General features: G+C 41.7%; 1 protein-coding gene across 1 annotated transcript in view; it reads left to right on the forward strand.

Moving 5' to 3' along the window:
- hid (head involution defective) overlaps window positions 1-24,083 on the forward strand; it is a 48,725-nt gene that overhangs the window by 14,082 nt on the left and 10,560 nt on the right. Inside the window, exons 3-7 of the mRNA XM_084605328.1 lie at window positions 97-177; window positions 5,120-5,321; window positions 10,030-10,171; window positions 12,929-13,026; window positions 22,446-22,481. Coding sequence (XP_084461454.1) covers window positions 97-177; window positions 5,120-5,321; window positions 10,030-10,171; window positions 12,929-13,026; window positions 22,446-22,481 — 559 coding nt within the window. The remainder of the gene's footprint in view (window positions 1-96; window positions 178-5,119; window positions 5,322-10,029; window positions 10,172-12,928; window positions 13,027-22,445; window positions 22,482-24,083) is intronic.

Raw genomic sequence — 24,083 nt, forward strand, 5'->3', positions numbered from 1 at the left:
ACACATCGAGTGTTCACTGCTATGACAATCACCGCCACTGAAAAGGCATCCACAGAAGTACTCAACGTACTACATGCTTCATTATTATCTTTGCAGTGGACCCCTCCGTCACCACTGACAGCACCAGCACCACCACGATGAGAACGAAGCTTCCATACACGGGGCCCACCGTCAAGCGTAAGTTAAGTTTGGTGTAACGGATCGCCCTCCAATCCGCGTTTTTCACAAGGCTGCTCTGCGCATGCGCGCCTATCCTCTAGTTACAAACAAACCACCAACCCCAGCTGCGCATGCGCAATTTTTAATCTCTGCGATGGGCGCAGCCGTAGCTGATCTCGGAGGTCATGTGCAGTTAATATTTGTGACAGGCGTATGCGATAGATGGCGGTAGCTGTCAAGAACATACACCGTCATTTCGCAGGCGGCTGGATCTCCCAAGGACGTTTTCAACCAATAGCCGACGAATGTTCAACCACTCCCAGAGGGCGCCACATTTTATAAAAAAGGCGGATTCAGGTACACATGTAAAACGACTTGAATCGCGAACATGCACATTTTTTCAATGCCTCCAGCTGTGCTTGTTATCGAGCAGAGCCTTCGTGGCAGGACGTTTTGCATTGTCCACCATAACGTTAGTTATTCAAGTATGTAGACACGTTCTATTGCGAATATCTAACATATTTATGGTAGGGTCATTATCTCGACATTGAAGAGGTTACCTCTTTCCTGAAAGCTTGACAACACGCTTTTCTTGCCTCATATTCAATCCCAAGGGGAAGCAAGAGCTTAAAATACATAAAGCGATGTTATTGCTTATTGAGCTTGTGTGAAATGGCTACTTGCAGTAATCTTTCCCAGATTCCCAAGTTTCCCAGCTAACACAGGCTGCGCTACGCAATGGCGTCCTATAAAACGTTTTATGCTATTGTTGTATGTAGGCCTCCGGCTGCGCTGGAAGTAGTCAAGCGTCTTGGATAGTTAAGTAACGGGCAGAATGAGAAACCTGCTGGCTATCAGAGTCATGAAAAATCTTGGACGGCTGTACTGCCATGCCTTCAACCTTGCCGCTACAAGGAATGTAGTCGCATATGTAGGACGGTTTTAAATACGTGTTGCACGCAGATCATTCAAGAGTGTGTACGAAACAAATGTGTCTAACAAAAAGGCAAGATGCCGTTATTTGTTTCATGGTTTATTCCTGATAGTTATTGCAAACGTACTGAAAGTACCACAATCCATAAATGCCGGACAGTAAGGTATTCGCTTCTTCCGTCGTATATGGCTTTAGCTCCATACGATGCAATAAGATAAACGACATGGTGTGTATCGGGAACCTGTGTTAAACACAGGATCTAAAGATATTAGCCCAACCAATTCAGAGTTTGAATGGAGTATGAGGTGGTTATTTTTAAAAGATGACGTTAAAATATGCGCGACATGCATCCCCGAGAGTGCTCGCGCATACTGGTGAGCCGCATTGTCAACATCGGTCGTATATAACGGTTGCTCATGGTGGGAGTCGAACGTGTTTTGTGCTCTTAAACAGTTGCGCCAGCTTTTGTGGAGCTTTCTGTGGCAGTGTTTGCGTCGCATGACGTTTGCGGTGAAGTTTGTCCTACGGCACTGCCTTATTACACGCAGCACCGGCCGCTAAAACAAGAGCCCAGCGAACAATAACTGAAATGTGTAAACATCTGTTTGTTAGTCTGCCTTAGCTTCTGATGCCCATCCTCCGCTGTTTGCCTCTGGCTCTGAAATTGCGAAGTTAAGAAAGAGTGCACCGTCGGGAGCTCCACCGATACCAGCCTAATCAGTGACATTAAACGCTGCTATGTGTTCACGTAAAGGTTACTGACAGGTCGTGAATGGATCAGGTGTGCAAGGTTCACCAATATATTTGTAGACCGGAATCATTCGGAGCTGCATTAAAAAGAGGAAAGCAGATTAGTTGATAATCTAAACAGATCTGCATTCTGTTATTTTCGCAAAAAAACACGACACAAAAAAAAAAAAACGAGGTAGACAGGACAAGCGCTTACTAACAACTCAGGTTTTTATTGACGGAATATTTGCTTAAATACAGCAGCTGCTCTTATCAACAAGGAGAAGAAAAGAAGGGACTTCGCATACATATCAGATCAGCACAGATCCCATCATCGCACGAGTGAATGCATGCTTCGAGTTTTTTTTTTAATTCTGCGCAAGATAACTGAATTCTTTTTTAGAGAGCAAGATTGAAGGATTGCTAACACACGAGTTACCCGATTTTTCTATCTCATTAGCCTCAATTATCTCTCTTCCAAGTTGAGTCTTGCACCGGCGCAGTACTGACGTTTTTTCGAGCGCGGGAGTGCAGTTGCGGCAATTCCGAATATGGTCAATCATTTTGCTACCCGAATTGTTCCTGACATCTCTAGCGTGCTCCCTCAGCCTATCATTAAGGCACCTCCCAGACTGGCCAATATACTGCTTACCACAGGCAAGCGGTATCGAGTACACAACGCTCTTTTTACAGGCCACGAAGCGCTGCTGGTGGCGCTTCGAACAAGCGACGCCCTCCTCCTCCGCATTCACTCTCTTGCAGATCCTGGAGAGTTTTTCTGGAGCGGTAAAAACCACTCTAACACCAGCCCTAGCACCGATCTTCTTAATATTATGAGAGATTCCTGCATGTACGGAATAACCGCCACTTTCTTCTGGTCAATTTGATCGGGCATGCTGGCTGGTTTCTTCAGCAGGTTCTCGGCCGTTGATGCCAGTAAGGCCGGTTGGCAACCTGCGCTTGAAAGGCGCTGCAACTTCGTGGCCTGTAAAAAGAGCGTTGTGTACTCGATACCGCTTGCCTGTGGTAAGCAGTATATTGGCCAGTCTGGGAGGTGCCTTAATGATAGGCTGAGGGAGCACGCTAGAGATGTCAGGAACAATTCGGGTAGCAAAATGATTGACCATATTCGGAATTGCCGCAACCGCACTCCCGCGCTCGAAAAAACGTCAGTACTGCGCCGGTGCAACACTCAACTTGTAAGAGAGATAATTGAGGCTAATGAGATAGAAAAATCGGGTAACTCGTGTGTTAGCAATCCTTCAATCTTGCTCTCAAAAAAAAAGAATTCAATTATCTTGCGCAGAATTAAAAAAAACTCGAAGCATGCATTCACTCGTGCGATGATGGGATATGTGCTGATCTGATAGGTATGCGAAGTCCCTTCTTTTCTTCTCCTTGTTGATAAGAGCAACTGCTGTATTTAAGCAAATGTTCCGTCAATAAAAATCTGAGTTGTTAGTAAGCGCTTGTCCTGTCTACCTCGTTTGTTTTTTTTTGTGTCGTGTTTTTTGCGCAAAATAACAGAATGCTTAGGCACCAAATAGCCTGCAAAAGCGTACTCGTAAACAGATCTGAACTGTATTTTTCAATCTATCTTAGGCATTCGGTTAGATCAGCCGCTTTATGTGAGGCTTGCTGAAAATCTTTATTGCTCTAAAATTACTTTACAATGAATAGTTCAAGCAAACAATGATGTCAAACACCATCTTATTCGGTAGTGATGCACAACGTGCAGTGTCATGAGTGAGAATGCAATGATTGTAGCGAGAAGTTCCGCTGAAATCCAATTAGAGACCGTTTGCTTCAACGTTAGTCGCAAATTGACCTCTACCTTAGTGGAATAGTAGGGGAATGATAGAACTAGTCTACAAATTAGCAAAAAGACAGAAAGGTATTCACGCTTTAGTGGACCTACAGTAATAAACTACTACCTTTGCTTTCTTTCATTACAACATTACATTGGCATCCTTCTCAAGTTCCTTATTCAAGCGGGCAGAGATGAATTCGACAAAGGCAATTATGCAAACATTGTGGTTGGACGTATTTTTTTATACAACCGTCGTAACACAACACAAATATAGAAACTCGGTAATTATTGACAAAATCAAACATGTATGTTAAACAGAGTAAATAAACGATAAAGAGCCAACACACCGAGCAGTGACCACTCATGAATTATTCCAGGCTGCCATCAACCATGCACAGCGCCCAATAGCCTCAATTCACACACTTGTTTTCCACTTGAAAGAAGTTGTAGCCAAGTTTCCAAAAGGGGTCATTTCCGACATTGTTTGCCAAGCAAGCCGGTTAATAAGACTGCAAATAACGTCGCCATCACTTAGTGTTCATCTGAGACGTAGAGCAGACGAGTAGACGAAACTGTGCTTATGCGAACAATTTCCGCTAGTTTTTAGAGACTTTAGACCATATCTTGTCTACTTATTTTGAAGGTCGCAAAAGGATATGTTCTTTGCCTACTGCTATTACAGCTGCTAGTACGTACTGCTACTGTGCCATTCCAGCCGACCACCTGTCGTGTGTTATACGCGGTACTCATTGAGGACGTGCCAATTCTCATATATATATATATATATATATATATATATATGTGAAGGAAAGAAGCCAACAGTCGGCGAGGGCAAGGTAGGAAAGCGTTGGGGATGGTACTTGATGTATTTTTTTTTTTAATGTTTACTGGGATAATCACAGAAATTAGTAATGTAATCTGTTTAGGGGAAATAATTCAACACAAAGTAGAAGAAAAAACAATGCTTCGCATACAGAAGGTTCGCATACAGACAACATAAATACCCAAGCAAGTAGCAGGGGGGACAGCGACCGATGTAGCTTAGTTGGAAGAGCACCGGACGCGATATTCGGAGGTCGTGGGTTCGGTTCCCACCATCGGCACGTTGTTTTTTCTTCTACTTTGTGTTGAATTATTTCCCCTAAACAGATTACATTACTAATTTCTGTGATTATCCAAGTAAACATTAAAGAAAAATACATCAAGTACCGTCCCCAACGCTTTCCTTGGCCTCGCCGACTGTTAGCTTCTTTCCTTCATGTATTATAACGAGCACCCTAATTTCCTTTATATATATATATATATATATATATATATATATATATATATATATATATATATATATATATATATATATATATATATATATATATATATATAAAGTTTTAACAACACAGAACTCAAGATGGTCTCTTGGTAGTGTTGCGGCGAACGCAGTTGCGCCTTTGCGCGCACGGAGCTCAATTCCTGTTGTCTATTGTTTACAGCCGGGCTGTTCGTCTGTTACATGATCGTTGCCCGCTGGAGAGAAATGGGCCTAATGGAAGACGGGTTCTGCGACGTCGTCATTGCAGACGAAACATGTGGCAAAGGCCCACGATTTGATACTATTCCATCTGAATTCCCAGCCCTTTTCAACAGGAGCAAAAACGACGTCAAGACCAAGTACGGCATTACGGCCTGTGCTCGGTAAGTGGAAGCAGACAAGTCGTCTGCCTGTAGTGCTCTACCGTTTGGACTTTCCATGGTTCCACTGGTAGAAATGAGACCTTTTTTTACTGATTTTTTCAATAATCATCAGGAATGTATTCCTCGAGTTATTACGAATGTATAGTTATCGAATGATTCAAACATTTTTGTAATCACCTAGCCTCGAGTAAAAGTAACCTTTCAGTTTCAGCAGTGGGAGCTGTACCAGTGCTCCACATTAAAACGGAGCAGGCGAACTAACAAAATTTAGTTTTCTGGCGCACCGTGCCAGCGGAAGCGGATTTGTATAGCTTGGGTATGTGTTGACCAGCGAGATGTTTGCCTCGATACTTTTGCCTCATCAGCAGTCGGGACGACGGAGAGCACTTTTTCCACAGGGTACGCCTACTGAAAAACCAAAAGTTCTACGTGGCAATAACCTCATAAAATCTCATTTATTCGCATAGAGTTTCATACGGTGCACAACATTATCATAAAATATCGTACATAATTTATGATAATGTACAAGAAACTATGAGAACTTATGCAATTATATGCGACTTGTACGTGATTTCTTATGTGAATTGAGTGAGATTGTGTGAGAAACTGTGAGGTTATTGCCCCTTACAGTTTTTTCAGTAGCGGTATGCTCGGCATTAATTTGGTGGCTCTAGTGCATCGCGTACAACATACAATGTGTTCTAGGTATCGCCTTGATAGAACAAAGCGTTAATGCCGCCTAGAGCCAATTGGGAGGTGACCCTGCCAGTACAGTGACAGATTATTGGTAGCGGACATTTTCAGAGTATCACATGTTCTTTGTCGATCCTGCTGGATTTTGGGTTATTCTTGCTGTCGTTTTATATGCCCCTAGTGTTACAAGCGCCACTTTTGGTTTATCGATGTGCATTTTCTTGGGTCATCAGCAGGGGGGAGGGGCGGCTATTCAAGCATTCGTGTTTCATAAAGGACGCTCAGAGAACAGCGAGGACACCCTTACTGCAAAATTGTATGAGGCAATAACCTCACATTTTCTCACACAGTCTCACTCAATTCACGTAAGAAATCACATACAAGTCGCATATAATTGCATAAGATCTCATAGTTTCTTCTACGTTAACATAAATTATGGAAGATATTTTACGATAATGATGTGCACCGTATGAGAGTCTGTGTGATTTGATGAGATCGTGTGAGGTTATTGCCCCGTAGAACTTTTCGTTTTTTAGTAGGGTACAGTTTTCGCAATAAACTAATCAAGCGGCTCTAGTGCGTTGCGTCTGACGTCAGCTTTTGTTGCATGTATAGCCGCAAACAAAGGGGCAGGAAGAGCGAGGTCCACTGAGAGCGCCGATGCAACAAAGCCTTCATTGGATGTTATTCTGTTTTCTAATAAGAGGCGCAATAGGTTGAGTCGGAGGTGCGCGCCGCTAGCGACGATTACGGGTACCAAATATTCACGTTTCAAAAAATGTAACATAAAATTTAACCCTAAAGCCTCAGAGTATTTTTAGTAGGTAAATAGCCACCGCCAAGCCCTTTCAGCGTGAATCAGAAATCCCACTGCCTATACTTCCTGTCGTTAAATTATAAACTTTATAACTATTATATATTATATTATATTATATATTATTATATATTTTAATTATAATATAACGGTGCGGCCTCACCACGGTGGCGCAGTGGATAGGGCGCTTGCCTGATGCGCCAAGGATGTCAAATCAAATCAAATCGAATCTATTCAGTTTATTCAAACATTCTATGATGCTATGATGTCGGATTGAATGGCGGCAGCGGCGGCTATACTTTTGAATGGAACCGGAATGCAAGGCTCCCATGTACTGCGTAATGTCAGTGCACTGTAAAGAATCCCAGGCAGCCGATATTTCTAGATGCCTTCGCTAGAACGTCTCTCAGAACCTGAGTCTTTTTCGGACATAAACCCTTATTGGTCCCGATAACCATACTTTACTGGAGTGATACAACCAGCAGCATATTACACTGTTTTATTATAAAACATTATTCACAAAACGAGAACTACCCTACTGAAAAACCAAAAGTTCTACGGGGCAAAAACCTCATAAAATCTCATTTAATCGCGTAGAGTCTCATACGGTGCACATCATTATCATAAAATATCGTGCATAATTTATGATAATGTACAAGAAACTATGAGAACTTATGCAATTATATGCGACTTGTACGTATTTCTTATGTGAATTGATTGTGATTGGGTGAGAAAATGTGAGGTTATTGCCCCTTACAGTTTTTTCAGTAGGAAAGTATTCCTGCATTGGTCAGCGCTTGTGAGAATAATAGAACGTTCGCATCATTTTAAATATCCAAATAGCATTACGCTGCTTTAAGTGAGTTAGTTCTAGAGGCACCCCTAAACACTTTCGAAGTTCTCTCTGAAACCTGCTGCTTTGCCTTGAAAGCAATTTCGAACAGCTCCACAGCGACCGCTGTTCCGTGCCTTTATTTAAAATTTCTTTTAAAAATTGCTTTTTCTACTCCGAACAGGCTCGCCCTTATCAGGGTCAAGACAAAATCACTATATCGCTGTTCTGCCAAACGTTTACATTAACTACGCCAGAAAAGCCAGGCTGAGGCCGGATTTGTTCGAGAAAACATTCACCTGACTTTAGGAGCTGCGGGAAGTTGCACTTTTGACGTGTGACAACTTTCGAAGTGAACTGTGGCTTTGTGCGGGTTAGTTCTGTAGGTGCCGATTCCAGGTTCATGAACAAAAATCCCCAAGCATCATCAGGCATTTCCGCCATGAATACTTTCGACCAGACGGCAGAACGGCAATCGTTTGCGATGGTCATTGTAAGCAGGCTGCTAAACCTTGAAAACCGAGTTTGGAACCGAAACCCTAGTCAAAGGGACAACAGAATTTTATACCTAATTCACATTCGCCTAAACAGACTACATCATCTATCTTTTTTTTTCCTTTTTTCTCGTCTTCAGGCAGTTTCAGACGAAGCGTAATTTATTAAAGTTAAAAGAAACCCTTGCGTCGGCTTTCTGAGCGAAAAGAAAATGATTGAATGCTCTGGCAAGTAACATGGCTACGCGCAGACTGGTCATTGTGGTTTGCGACGTTATTAGGTCACATGGCGTGGATGATTTGGAAGACACTGGTGACTGCGACTACGCTGGCAGAGTGGATTTGGAATCCAGCCTCCCAGAATCACCGGATTACGTGATAGACACGCTGCCGCGATTGCTCACGCGGACATGTTCGTATCCGGTTCGCCTAAAGTGAGATATTGCAAATATTTCTGGTTTATAAAATATTGTGGTAGTTTGTAGCCGCATGCAAATGAGCTTAGGCTCAATAATAGCGGCACAAAATTAACTTGTCAGTTGTTAAGCGAAGAAAAAGTGCACTTGAGCTAACAGGGATCGAAAAGGAGAGTTGGCAAACGGAAGCAAAAAATGCGGTAGAGCCGTAGTCGCAACCTAAGTGCCACCGTATTGTTTGTATCAAACGTTGTATTTCTTCCTCCAAAGATTTATATCCCCTTCTTTAATTGCTTTTATTATCTTTCACTGCCTGGGATGTGTACCAGAACGGTTGCTTCTAAAACGAACCACAAAGTGACGTCGATGAGCACTCATACCAAGACCAAGTTGAACACTTTTCGTTGTCATAAATTTCAGTTTTTCTTCCACCAAGTTCTGCATATTATGTAATACAGCCCTACTGAAAAACGAAAAGGTCTACGGGGCAATAACCTCACACAATCTCATCAAATCACATAGACTCTCATACGGTGTACATCATTATCATAAAATATATTTCAAAATTTATGTTAATGTGCAAGAAACTATGAGATCTTACCCAATCATATGCGACTTCTATGTGATTTCTTACGTGAATTGAGTGAGACTGCGTGAGAAATTGTGAGGTTATTGCCTCATACAATTTTTTCAGTAGGGAGGTTCTCCACCTTTGATAAAAGTTCTTCACTCTGTCTTCACCTAAGAAAGAGAGAGCGGAGCTTTGTTCCCATTTCGTCCGCAATTTTCACAACGCGTCGCTGCACACTTCCTTCAGCGCCCTCTGCGCCGCAGGCTACAAATGCTACAGCTTTTTGTACATTAAAGATGACATCGGAAGTTCTGCCAGAAGTGGCGGAAAAGAATGTCTATGTTCAGACCAAACGCTTTAAGAAGATTAAAATATCCTTATATACATCAAAGTTGCATGCGAGTCCGCATTCTCGCGCTGTTTAAGTTTCATTAAGTTAGGCGTGTACATAACTGGTTTAACGTCCCAAAGCCGCGTAGGCTATGGAGGCACTGTAGAGGAGTTTGAATAATTGTGACCACCTTAGGTCCTTCAATGGGCACATTATTCGGAAAATACTCGGGAACAATACATACGTACATCGCCTCCAGTGGATCTCGGCCGCAACAGCTTAAATGGAACTCGCGTCCTCGGCTTCATCAAATGAGCGCAAAAACCACTGAGCCATTTGCCGGATTCAGCAAATTCATACTTAGACGTAGCCTAACTTATTTTTGCAGTAACAATTTTCGCATTCGTTTTGTCTTGATATTACTCTGCCTAATAGATATAGAATACAGATTGTGTATTCAACAGCTACATTAAAAAACCCGTCCCCTAGTAAATCGCGCAAGAGTGTAAAGTAGCATAATATATGCGAAAATAATTATCTTTAAATCTTTCTCCCAGAGACCCTGAGGATATGTTCCAGTGGCCCGAAATTGTCGAAGCATTCCAAAAGATGGCGCAGCACAACATGCGTTATTTCGGGTTCGGCATGTTGGGGTTTCAGTCGGAAAAACTTACAGCCGCAGCGTTCACTGTTGCAGAGGTGAGTATTTGGAACAGAGCAGTGACGACGTGGTCGTGTTCTGTGAAATGTGCACACCTATATCGGGTGCAGAGCACTGTACACTGCAGATAATTGCTACCCTCTTATTACGGTACTTATACTCCGTTTCATACATCAAGTGCAACACTACCAAAGCTACAGCTCTTGTTTGCGCTCCCCGCATCCGCGATGAAAAATAGTGCCTGCTTTTGACGAGAGAAAATAATAGTTGCTTTGTCTGCAAGCTTAATACATTTTACATTTGCCATCAACTTCATAAAAAGCACCTTTTTTAGGGAAAAGGGGTCGGATTCGGTGAATTTGCATGTCTTTTATGTCGTTTTTGTTCGTGTCGCGTTTTCGCTGCCTCACAACCTTGCTAGCTGTGCCACTAGATGGCGCTGGCCGGGTCCTCCGCGCTGCGCATCTCTTTTTGAGAAAATGGTTCGTTGGTGTGCATTTTTTTCTATGAGATCCGCTCTGCGAAGATGTCTAGGCATGCGAAGCAACTTATTGCAAACGTGTATGCTCGGAATAGAGCCCGTTTCCGCAGGAACCACTCGGCTCCAGAACGAGCGCGTAGTGATACGCCTGCTGTTTTTTTTCTTACGGACTACTTGCGTAGTTTTCGCTGCGTTGCACCTGATGTATGAAACGGAGTATAACTTATCCGAATTGCTTAGTTTCTACGCTTTGTGATCCTTTGTGTAGCTGATGTTCGCAAGCGAATTGGAATGTGTGCTGAATGTACGTCTTCTTAAGATACAAGTTGTCACGGAATGACACTGTGCACTCGCCACTAGCTTTCATATTTGATGCAGTATAAAGCACGGCGTCGACTGCCTTAGTGCACATTACACAGTGCACATTACTGCAGTGCACATTACTCAGCTCATGTGTCCCTCTGTGTACAAGCCCAGCAAGGGCAGCGTCGTTAGGATCCAGGTGAATGAGTGCGGAAGTTCCCTGCAATCAAGCATGCTGAAATGGACGACGACACTGATGCTTTTTGAGCCGGACAAAGAGTCCTCTGGGAATCTTTAATTCATGTGACAACTGTATCTAGAGTGCCCAGATATGTAGCCTTCTCCAAAGTGGGTCATGGTCTCTTAATTTCATGGTCTCTTAATATATATATATATATATATATATATATATATATATATATATATATATATATATATATATATATATATATATATATATATATAATATCATTTTCCTCTACGGATGGCCGCACGTGTGGTTTCCGAAATATCTGCTGGCACCTATATGTTTTTGCGTGTATTCGATGCCATCGAATGGGGACGAGCCCTCTTAGCGCCACGGCGCGGTTAGTTGGCAAGGACTTCAGTTCTTGCATTCAGGTAATGTTACGTTACTTGCCAAGTGAGGTGAAATGAATATTACTACTTAAGAGAAGTTTAAAACTACTCCTTGCAGCGAGTTAACGTAATCTTCCTCGCCAACTTACTTTTTCTCGCCTACTGCGAAGTTACAGTTGTAAGCTTCCATTATCAAATCCCTCTCAACCCACCGCTTCCGTTCCTTCAGCTCGATGTCTTCTATTGCAGACTCTGAGCCGCGGATGTTTGTAACCCTTTTCCAAGCGCTACGATTACTTCGCGGCGACTGTTAAAGATCAAGAGCCAAGGTTAATACCGTAGTCTTTCAATTAGAAGGCGAAATTAGCACTAATGACGAGGTATCCTTACCTGGAGAAACGAGACCGACTCCCTATAGCAGCCACGAACATACGGCCGCCAACGCCGCAGCTTGGTCGCCCGCCAATCTTCAGTTTCTGCTGTGAAAGCTGTCTTCTGTTTGAGCTGGTAACATCTTCATGGCAAGCAATGAAATAACATCTCCCTTCTTTTTTGCACCACTTCACATACAAAAAGACACGCAGCCGAGCTGGGCGGCTTTCCTTTTTCACCAGGTTGCTCCTGTGAGGACATCATTTCGTGCTTCGCTCAAAGCACCTCTAGCGTGCAGGTAGAATCTGCCGAGCGGATTTCCGTAGAGGCGGCTTCGCGCGCCCGCAAAGTGGCCTCATGGCATAAAGATCGCCAGTTTTTTTTTGGCAGAATTACGAGAGCACCTGAATCTCTCTTGCGAAAAAAACCCTGTGAGTCACAATAACCTCATACAGATTTCTCATACTAAACTCGTATAGGTCTTATATAATCTCATACAAATATCATTCAACGTATGAAAAATATATGATATTGTATGAGATATATGTGAGTTTAGTATGAGTTTGATATGAGAAATCTGTATGAGGTTATTGTGACTCATACTGTTTTTTCGCTAGGGGATGCATACATGATGCAGCAATCTGGTTCCGCTCTGCCGATCTTCATTAGGCTAAATCGTGACCTTATCGCAGATAGGAATTAGTTCCGTGAAAATCGAGAATAGTTTGCTACTGGTTCTTCCCTGCCGTTCACTTGCTCTCTCCCGAATACATTTGCCTGCAAACAAAACACACGATCAAATAAACGCCACTGATGTTGGTGACAGTTGTAAGCAATAGGTGGCGCCAGCAGTCAGCCCCGCACATGCGACTTCCTGTGCACATTTTTCACCTCGTTGAAACAGTGTCGCTTGTTCATCTCCCAGGTGCTTACAACCAGTTCTCAGGATAGCAGGCAAAGTTTCTCGCAATCCTAACAGGGCGTTGCACATAATGTGCATCTGAAAATATGCTGCATGCAACTGTGTTTAAGACTGTTTTACCTCTGCTTTCCTTCGCAGAAAGTGGTAGCTGATTACTTCGCCGGAAAGGGCTCCACGGTCTTCACTGCTCTTAGATCGCAAATGTCGGATTATGAGCAACTTGTAAGCATCGCAAGGTAAGATGTTAAGCATATTACATGCCGGCCCTGACTATTAATGGAGTAGGTCTAGCTTTTAACGGTGCCATTTTTAATTGGGAGCTACGTAATTCAGAAATTGTGTGAGGTACATTTCCGAACGGAAAATCGTCCAAACTTCCGATGCACAGATCTTTGGAGTATATAATTATATATTGAATAATATATATACTTCATCGCGCACAGAAATAGCAAACTAGTTCAGGGCGCTCAAGCTACGTCTTAGGATTCGGCGCGTTCACTCTTTGAATACCGCCCACACATTCCGCGCATGTACGGCACTGATAGACTGGCGAAGAGTGACAAAGTGTTAAACGGCTTAGATGGTTTGATTTTGGGCCAAAGGGAGGCCAACTACTTGTCTCACTTCTCGGTGGACCATCTACACTTACATAAAATGGAGCATATGCAATACGTCAGTATTTCATCAGCTCGAAACCCTATCGCAAAATGCCTCTAACTATACTAACAGATGGATGATTAATGCGAGATAATATGGCGGGACACTGTCTTGAATGGAGAACAAATAACGGTTGTGTTGCAGGTTTGATACAAAGTTTTGTACATAGTTTTTCGCGCGAGTGTTTCTTAATATGACCTCCGGTGAGGCAAAGCCGTTTCGACCAAACCAGCTTTATACCTGCTGAGTATCGCTACCTTGGTTTACCCTGTTAAATTTCTACCACACATATGGAAAAAAACATAAAAAGTGCGAAAAGCATTTTAAGAGCAATATTTCTGGCAGCAAGTATTAATGAGGGTAAAAAGGGTGGGGATTATAAAAAATACGTGGGCATTGCCAGAAAACAAGATCACCTGACAGATAAAACTGTACAAATGAGTGTAAAATCAATTCGTTGCCAAATAAGAAGCATGCCGGAACAGCGAAGTGGAAATGTTCTAGTAACGTAGACACATCACTACGTTTCGGACCAGATGGAGCACTTTAACAGTATAAAAATATTTGAACCACTGTTTTATATATTATTTTTCCATGAACGATCATTCTGATGTCAATGTCTTTGTTTGGGCGGATTCCTTTCACGGATTTTAAAATATCTAATATTTTATCTGCTTCATCATTTGTTATCTAATCTGTTCAGGCAGGGAGGTTTTACTTTTGCACCATATGAATACGGAGCACATCTCGTATCCTGTGCTTAACTTAAAAGTTTCAAACATCTTTCGGCTTTTTTAAGCAGCGCTGAATTCCCATTCTAGAACTGTTTGCAATAAACTAAGTTTGAATCTTTCTAAGCAAATTACGTTATTAGCAGTTCTAACAATGCCTTGTACATAATTACAAACAATAAAAGACGTAAAAATGCTTGGCATCTGAACTCTTGTATGTTTAACGGTCGCTGCGGGTGATTAAGGTTTCCCTTGTTAGACATTGCTTCTAATAATTGCCTGTTCATGAATATTTGTTCTGAAACTACATTAAAAAAATTGGTGGTGGCCTAGCTTAGTTAAGCCTGGTTATCAGAAGCGAAAAGCTTCGGCGATGCCACGGCTTAGCTTGTGGTTCCTTGGCGTAGTTGTGGCTTACCTTGTGGTTCACGTTTGCACCTTTTAGATATTCTGTGGCTTATCATCGCGGTGAAACATTGATTACAGCCGTACATCACATAAGAATAAACTTTGCTTTTCTTCTTTTTCTGCGCGACGACTGTTCGAAATCGTCGCTAGTTTTCCTGCTTGGCACAGTCAAACGACGTTCAGCATCTCTCTGTCGCCGTGTGGTTTGCGCATGCGCAGCTGTGCCTTTTATTGCCAAAGCAATACTACGCCAGGCCTAACCGCTCGTCGCTGTGGGCCGTGTCCGTGTCTATGACCGTGGTCCACTGGCAGGAACTGTCAACTTGTGTCTCATGTTTCACAGGGGACGGTTATGGCAGACTCAGCCTGCCAGGACTCTTAAACATTCACGTTACCCCTATAGGCCGCTAAGGCACGTTCACACGACTTGGTTAAAGCGGGGCATTATATGTGTTTTTATCAACGGAGCACACGCGAGACTCGGAGTTGACTAGCCTAGTTAAGCTTTTCGCTTCAAAACATTACTGAAAGGTATTGAAAGAAAGAGGGTGATGACGAGCTGAGAAACTAAACTACATGACACGATTCTAACAGTTGCCGTTATCACAGTTATCAAGTGCATGCAGTTACCACTATCGCAGAAGGAGTGCAATTATTTGCATCAAGGCCAATGAATGATTCGTATTGAGCAAGTTGGTAAGCATCCACTTCGAAACAACGAAAACTCTACAAATGCGATCACGAAGCGCTGTGTCCCCGCTTTTGGCGCCACTTTTGTTGTTCCACAATGAAGGAGTGGAATGGGCACCGTACGAGAAAGAGGGAAGGTAACGCTATAAGAGAGGCCGAAAGAGTACAGAGGCATCGTGTTATACCGGTCGCGCGTTTTATCAGAGGAAAAAGTGCGGGAATCGCGGGAATTGAGGGTCATTGTGCGATCGAGCTCTCGTCTTCATACATGTAGGATGTCCTCGGCGCCTGTCCTGAACGTTTTTGCTTTAAGTCCCCCCCCCCCCCCCTCCCCCTCATTACGTCCCATCTCCCCATCCCCTGGACGCCAAGAGTGCCGCTGCGACATTAGGCCGGCATAACCCGCGTCCGGATCCACTCCCCCCCCCCCTCTTCCCCCAAGAATATCCCACAAAACCTAAAAGAAGAAAAAGGCCAAGGCCAGTTGGGGCTACAGATGTTTGTGAAGTGTATGTGTTTGTACGATTTGGGGGGGGGGGGGGGGGGAGGCCACTTAATATGGGATGAGATGGTACATTATGAAGGTTTTTGTTGATTTGAGACACAGTGGATACTGTAATCTGGTTTGGTGAAGAATGCAAACAAATAATATAATAATTATATTATAATTATTATAATATAATATTATATTATAATATAATATATAATATAATAATTATAATATCGGCCTTATGAGCAGCTTTCGAACGACAATGGCCGTGGTATGCGGTCATGGTTTGCTGTTTCCTCAATGGGCGCTTTTAAGGAAAATATCTCTTTGAGGGATCAAGCAGGTACACCAAAAGTATATATTAGTCCCGTTCCGCACCCTTTTTGGAATATATATACGTGAACGGCATGTATAATGATTATTGGTTTTTGAAGCACAAAAGCGGATTCCATAACAATTGTACTAAAGGTCAACGGTCAGACCAGTGGGTGAATGAGATAGATCAAGTAATTACGAGGAATGGGTCTAGTATTGATTTAATACTCAGCAGTGCTTGTTTATATTTAAAAAGAAGACATTTCAGGCTGTAACTAGCAAAGATGAATCATAATTAGTCCTCAGTTGAAGCGACCCATAGAGTGTCATTTAGAGTGACACTGTTTCTTCTATAGTTCATTGAATTTATTTTTTTAAAGGCTCATTTGAGTAGAATCTTCATTTTATACAAGGCATTTGTCTGCGCAGGGCCGCAAAGGTAATACCTAATATGTTCATTATCCCCGGAACGGATGTTGAACTCCCGAACAAATTGACGGATCGGGCGCTTTTGCCGGCAATCAATCTGTATCGGCCAAGTACTCGGTATTACCGGGCATATCATGGTCGCACTTTGGTGAGTACTTTATATAAACATAGTTGCACACATATTCATCCGCGAATAGGTGCGGCGGCCGTAAGCTGTAAGTGAGCTGAAGTTGTGCAAAGTTGTTTATGCCTTTTCCAACAGACGATATCTTTAAATGGTGTGGAGTGAGGCGAATGGAGTCGCATCTCTTCACAGGACGAAATAAGAATTCAGTAAGTGGCAGGAAGAGAACTTAGTATTGTCATGGTACAGCAAAGGTGAGACACGACAATAGCGTTCAGACCCGCTCCTGTTTCAAAATGGCGTGAGTCCTTTCTCCCTTTTCAAAACTTCAGCTTCTTCCGATGCCAGCTGATAACACCAGATGACATTATTCTTCCCCTCCCCCCCTTATACTTCTGAAAAAGAAAGAAAGCGGGAATATATTGGCGAGGCTCAAGCTGTCCCTGCGTCAAGTACGGCTTCATGCGGAGCGCGTGAACTACCTCGCGTTTAATTTGATGGCGTGGACTAAGCGCAATGCCGTCTGGAAGAATTTATGTCACTTCTGAGAGAATATGAAGCAGGAAATTTATAGTCAAATGGAACAAACCACGAAGAGAGGGCAGCCAGTCAAGAACAGCAATAGAGTTGAATGTTGAGCTAGTTGAGCAGCCAAGAAGTTCGGCTAGCCGAAGGATGAGGAAAAAAGTTATTATCATATGGTTCAAAGTCTGAAATCACAGACACTAACAGTAAAAAATTACGGTAAGCTGATCTCGAAATGAAAATTACAGTAGCTATACCTCACGACTCAGCAGCATGATGCGGTTATTATGCCGATAGCGCATACATGTCCGCTGATAACTGGATATAGTACCGGCTACTGGGTTGGGCGACAGAGTTGAAAAATTATTTTATGAGCTTGCGTCCCGTAATCAGTATATATCAGCATAGCATGTCCAACAGTGCTGCGCATTATGGAACTGGATTCAACGGAACAAATTATTTTACGAATGTAAAAGCAAAGAATGAAATGCTAGTGTTTTAACGCGGATAAACGAAGTAGGACGTGCGAAAGATTCCGCGCTGAGATGGAAGATGACGCTGATAACTACGTGCAATGCAGAGAGCGAGAGTGCGTGGCAGTTTCCAAAAGGAGCGATTGGCTGCGACGACAGTACGACGTTCTCTGCTCGCTTCCTGCGGCGAATCCTCCTTTTTCAGAAAACGTTCGCCCTCTGGGAAGGGTTGAAAATTTGTCTGCTACTGGCTAAAAACGTCCTTGGGAGACGCAGCCGCCAGCGAAATGGCGATGTGTGTTCTCGACAGCTACCGCCATCTGTCGCATACGCCTGTCACAAATATTAACTGTACATGGCCTCCCGAGATCAGCTCTGGCTACGCTGATCGCGGAGGCCAAGTACTGCGCATGAGCAGCTAGGGTAGTTGGTTCGTTTACAGTGCCTAGAATATTCTAGGCACTATAGTTCGTTTCAGCCAGGGGAGAAGGCGCGCATGCGCAGAGCGGCCTTGTGAAAAATGCGGATTCTTGGGTTTGAATCTACTCCGCTCGGATATTTTTTTTTTGTTCGTTCGAGCTGGGCTATGAAAGCCAGAATACATTCTTCTTGCCAAGTAGTAATTACGCTAAATTTATATCGAGTTTAATCACCCTCTGGTTAGGCCCGTGATTCCGTATGAAAGCTTTGTTTGAATTACCCGCACCAGGACACGCGGACTGCAATTTCGTGATATGGCAGGGTCGATACGAGTCAGACAGGACACTGTTGCACAAAATTGTTACTTGCTTCTTGCGTCCGTAGGAGTTATCACGCACGAATCAGATTTTTTTTTTCATCTTAATGTTGTCGAACGATTGGGTTGCAGTTTCATTTCTGTAACCAGCGCAGGCTCTTACTACATCGTTCTACCCAGGTAATCCTTCCAGATTCGAAGAAAAAGAATTTGCTCGGTTACTCACGTTCCAAACTATGGCCAAAATAAGCACCGTGTACGAATTTGCGAACATTATCGATCTGCTGTTGTCGTGTGGGACGACGTCTGAGAGAAGTTATGCCGCAACCAAACAATACATGGCATACATGCAGTTATTATTATTATTATTATTATTATTATTATTATTATTATTATTATTATTATTATTATTATTATTATTATTATTATTATTATTATTATTATTATTATTATTATTATTATTATTATTATTACCGCCATATTCATCTTCCGCTCAACGATTTCGGCCATTTTAACAGAACGCGGCTTCTACAGTCGTCTGGCTCGAAGGTTAAAATTTCCATTTTGTGGGTTTCTTCATTATTTCGGCCGACTAAATGAAATACATTTCCCGTGCGCAGTCTTGTCTATATATTCTCGAGCACCCGGCCGAACGTCAGAGAGATAAGGACTAATTTCCATACTCATCTCCTTTTATTTACATATCTATAAAAAGTATCCCTCACCTTGAAAGTACGTGCGTGACAAATACGGCGGGTGTACATCAATGCACCCTAGCGCACTTAATAAGGCCTTGTAAAGTTTGGCGAAACTGTCAATGAGATGTCTTCTGTACCCGTCGACAGTGTTATTATTTTATAATGGTTGACATCTCGGTTTTCCGACTCGTTTTTGGCCTACAGGCAGACACTGCTCAGATGACTCTAAGTCTCATCAAGCAGAAACTTGCGGAACAAATTATCCTCGTGATGTCCTTTGGGGCCAAAACAGAGCGCATGTTGTTCCCGGATAACCTCAACGACAATATAGGACGTTACGCCATCTATCAACCGGCCGTGTTCTTTCCGGTCGAGGAAAACGAATTCGTGGTAAGTTTAATCGACGCCGAACAATGGGCAGCTTTGAGCATAACACGTAACACTATTGAGAGAACTTTTCGGAGGCTTTCTTTAGTTTTAAGATTTTATGAGTCCAGTCGACGCTCTCATAAGCCAAATGCAATCGTGGGGAACGAAGATGAATTAAGGTGCATAGGGAACGTGAATTATTGACTCCTCTAAAGTAAGCATGTGAATAAGATTTCTGAAAACGGCAGTCCTATACTCAAGTACATGGCTGAACAAAGATTGTAACGCGTTGATATTATTTACTATTCGCTAAATCGGGTCTAATGTAGAAGATATGGCATATTAAGTACAGGAACTACCCTTCTTCGTCTAATTACTTGCCGGGGAGGACGTCGCGTGCAGTAACAATGAAAGAGAGATATATGTAGAACACTAACGCACACAAAAATAGCTGTGACAGGAAGGACAGCGACGGTAAAAATAAGAAATTACGAACCGCTATACATAGCCGAGGACGTGATCAGGGTAGAATTGATGGTTGAGGGGGAGGGGGGAGGTGAGGGCGGCTGCAGTTTATATTGCCTTGGTCGCACTAGGGTCGCTTGAGCCACATTGTTTACTTTAAAGCGCCAACTGTTGCTGCTGTTGACTCCGCCAACCACCTTTTAGGTTATCTCTTCAGGCACTCTACAACCTTTGCTACACTAACTAAATCGCCATTTTTGCGAAAATCTAGCAGCTCGAGCCCGTACTACATCGTTTTCTGCTTTCTCTAGATGATATGTGGTGTTGTATCAAAGGATAACATATCGAACGAATTATTCTCGAGAACACAACGCAGGCATAGAAATGCTTTCGTGACAGTTGAGCCCGGCACAGAAGTCTTAAAGAATAATGTTACTTTTAACCTTTCACGCTGTGTTCGCAAGTTTTATGTAACGCGTGGTCGTGAAGCCCCTAATCCTGCTGGTAATTTAAGTGAAACATGCAATCCGCCTATAAGTTCAGTCGGGGATAAATGAACAATTTATTTGCTTGAAACCCACTACTTTGGGGGCCAAGACAAAAGGTTATATAGGCATCTGGACAAATATATCGTGCGTTTGCAGACAAAACTTTTGAAACTCACTCTTTCGCACAAGGTTGCGCTATAAAACGTCTTCAGCAAGACTTAAAATGCCTAGACAGTGATTAAGTATATGCGTAACAAGTTATATGCATTTAATTATGTGCCGCTGCGTAAAGGCCACTTCTTTTTCAACGCAATTATTCGGAATTTGACGTCCCTCGTGGTGCAAAATATTGCAGCCGTAATTCCAACTGGGCTGATTTATGTGACATAAGCGTTTTGAAAGGGACCATAAAATCAGCTGCTTTTTATTTTAGCTCATGACGGCTGCCATAAACGATAGAGGGTTGTAGAAAGCATTATAGAGCACATTATACAAGGTTCCATTGGATCCTTCTTAACAGAAAACATCTTATCACCACAGTAGTACGGGTTCAGGAAAAGAATGTCTACTGTTACGTAGTTTGTGGCAACTAAATATAAATTTGCAGTGGCTCTCAACGGCTCTGATCAAATAGAGTTGCTACTGCCAGATTTCGATAACGTATTAGATAATATTGAGGAAGACATGGGTCTCCCTAGTTACCTAATCAAGTGAATATATCTATGGCCAAAAACACAAAAGGTATGTTTGTAGAAAACATTTTCTGACATTCAAACAGTAACTTCAGGAGTTCCTCAGGGCAGTGAACTCGGTGTTCTGCTTTTTAAATATATGTTAATTATTTAACCCACATTATTCATACTCAATCTCTATTCGGCTGTTTGCAGATTATTGCAGAGTTTATAAAACTGTAACATTAGTTGGTGACTAGCTATTCGAGCAATCTATCTTAGAGCAGTAATCTCAGGGTAAGGAACTTAACACGCAGAAAAGTCTTTCTGAGAGTAATTCGTAGAAAACATATCGGCTCATTTGAGTATCACTTGTGGAACTGTCCCATTTCTAATTCTCAATACATTGCTATAACTGTTACCAATAATAAGAACAGAGTACGCATGTTTCAAATATTATTGCATCATCTTTTCCAAAACTTTTTCTCCAAAGGTAAACTTAAAATTGCTCCATCCACTCATAAACTTCCGACTTAAAACACACATATATTAGACGAAAACGAGTATGCGCCATTCATCTGGGACAGCGCCATCAAAAATGATATTTATTGTACAGTTACAGAAACAGATTCAGCGGAAAGCAAAGCAGGAAGTTTCATCTTTAGTAATTATAAAACAAGAGATCTTCTAATGACCTTATGGTTGCTAACAACATTAGCCACAGGAAACTCTAAGGATAATGGTTTCCTTGTATTTATACTAAATGTTAAACAACTAATTAAAAATCATATCTCCGCAATATGTGAAGCATCATAACACTAAATGAGCACAACCAGTTTGTAATTATGCTTTTCAGCTAATCTTTGCAGAATAGAAATGCTTTGTGCAAAGTTCCTTTCCATGGACAATTTCTGATTAGTCTTGCCTTCAAAAAAACTTTTGTTTTACTTATTTCTGACTTTGATCAAGCCCTGCGGCAATGTGTATGTGTTTAATTGTGTGGTAAAATAATTCCTTGTATTTATTAATATTATGTATTGATGTCAATTTTGTAAAAATCATTTTTTCTCTTGTTTTTGTTTATTTTGCTTGCTTTTGAATTTATGCCATTACATTGTATCTGTTAGTTAGTTTGGGGTGAATTATCATTATTGTTTTATTCTATTGTTTTATTCTATTCTAAGGACCAGAACCCTGGACTGTAGCATATTAAAACAAAATAATATAAAAATCGCCCCACAGGCGACCCAACTTTGCAGTCCTCAACTAAACAAACTTAGTAAGACACGTTCTCCAGTTTTACCGCAAAACTTGTGATCCCAGAAATATTTCCCATTTTCCGTTTTTATGCACGCCTTTTTTCCGTCTTGTTTTTTTTTTTTTCAGAGCCAGATACGACGATTCCTCAGCGATCCCAGACCGGTATGTTCGCGCCAGGTCTACAAGGACTTCTTCATTAATGACTTTACTTGTTTAACTATTCACGCTTCTTCCACCTGGTGGCTTGATATTAATTGATGAATTTAAGTCATTCCCTGTTCCTCATCTTAATGCCGCAATATATCTTAAGAATGACTTTCATATGTGGAATAATGCAATTCTTGTTTTCCAAGCCTACAAGGCTTGGAAAGAAGAGATATCGATGTTCATGGCAACTTGATGTTTCCAGATTTGAAGGAGGTTAGCCAGCGTAATTTTATCCCTAATCTCTTGATGGGTAATGTCACTGATTCATTATCAAGATGGCTGTCGGGCTCTAGGGCAGATAGTATAGCTAGTATTGATGGACGGATACTGTCCAGCTTTACAAGGAGTAGCACTTACCTCGTTATGCTGGCTCCTGACTTTAGCAATGCGTTATGCTGGCTCCTGACCAGGTGGTCGAAATTTCCGGAGTCCTCCACTACGGCGTCTCTCATAGCCTGAGTTGCTTTGGGACGTTAAACCCCACAAACCAAACAAACTTTAGCAATGTTTAGCTGGCGTATAGAAGTGGGAGGGAAAATTTACGGGGCGCTTATTCATCATAACGTGCACAAAATATGCATAAGCGTAGTTCTGCTGCTTGCTCTTATATGCCTTTATTATGATTAATAATAATAATAATAATAATAATAATAATAATAATAATAATAATAATAATAATAATAATAATAATAATAATAATAATATTATTATTATTGATTGATTATTATTATTATTATTATTATTATTATTATTATTATTATTATTATTATTATTATTATTATTATTATTATTAATCATAATAATAATAATATTATTATTATTATTGATTGATTATTATTATTATTATTATTATTATTATTATTATTATTATTATTATTATTATTATTATTATTATTATTATTATTATTATTATTATTATTATTATTATTATTATTATTATTATTATTATTATTGGCTATGCGCACACTCGGATTCGTTTGCAGACTTTCGAGAGAGTTCCACACTCCACTTCCGTTCCTAAAACTGTACCTGTCCATATGCCTGCCGGTCTTGGAGTATGCGTCGGTTGTTTGGAATGGCACTTGCAAATCGAACTTGGACAAGGTTGACAGAGTACAAAAAAAATTTTTACGGATATTTCATTATCGCTTTCCTTGCGCAACTTCCCCCTCTCGCTCCACCAGGAGCGCCCAACTGAATCTTCCTTCCCTTCACTGCCGTCGTATCAGACTTGATATCATATTTCTGTACAAACTCCTTCATGGCCACATTATGTGCCCTCAGCTCTTAGAGTACATCCTACTGCGCGTTCCGCGAAAGAGCATGAGGGAATTCAGACCATTTCAGGTTTCTCCTCTTCATTCCCACTCCCCTCTAGACAGGATGCAGTGGTTGTTTAACACTTTTTGTCCTCACCTTGACATCTTCCAAAACTCGCTCTGTTCATTTACATTGGATGTTCGTAGCGTTGTATTCTAAATAGTACTTTATCACTTAAAACTCCCACTTTCTAGCCTTAAATTGTATTTACTTCACTTTTTGCTTTTTCTCCTGTTC

This window comes from Amblyomma maculatum, chromosome 5 (assembly GCF_055883805.1).
Source record: "Amblyomma maculatum isolate TAMU_Amacu chromosome 5, ASM5588380v1, whole genome shotgun sequence".
NCBI lineage: Eukaryota > Metazoa > Arthropoda > Arachnida > Ixodida > Ixodidae > Amblyomma > Amblyomma maculatum.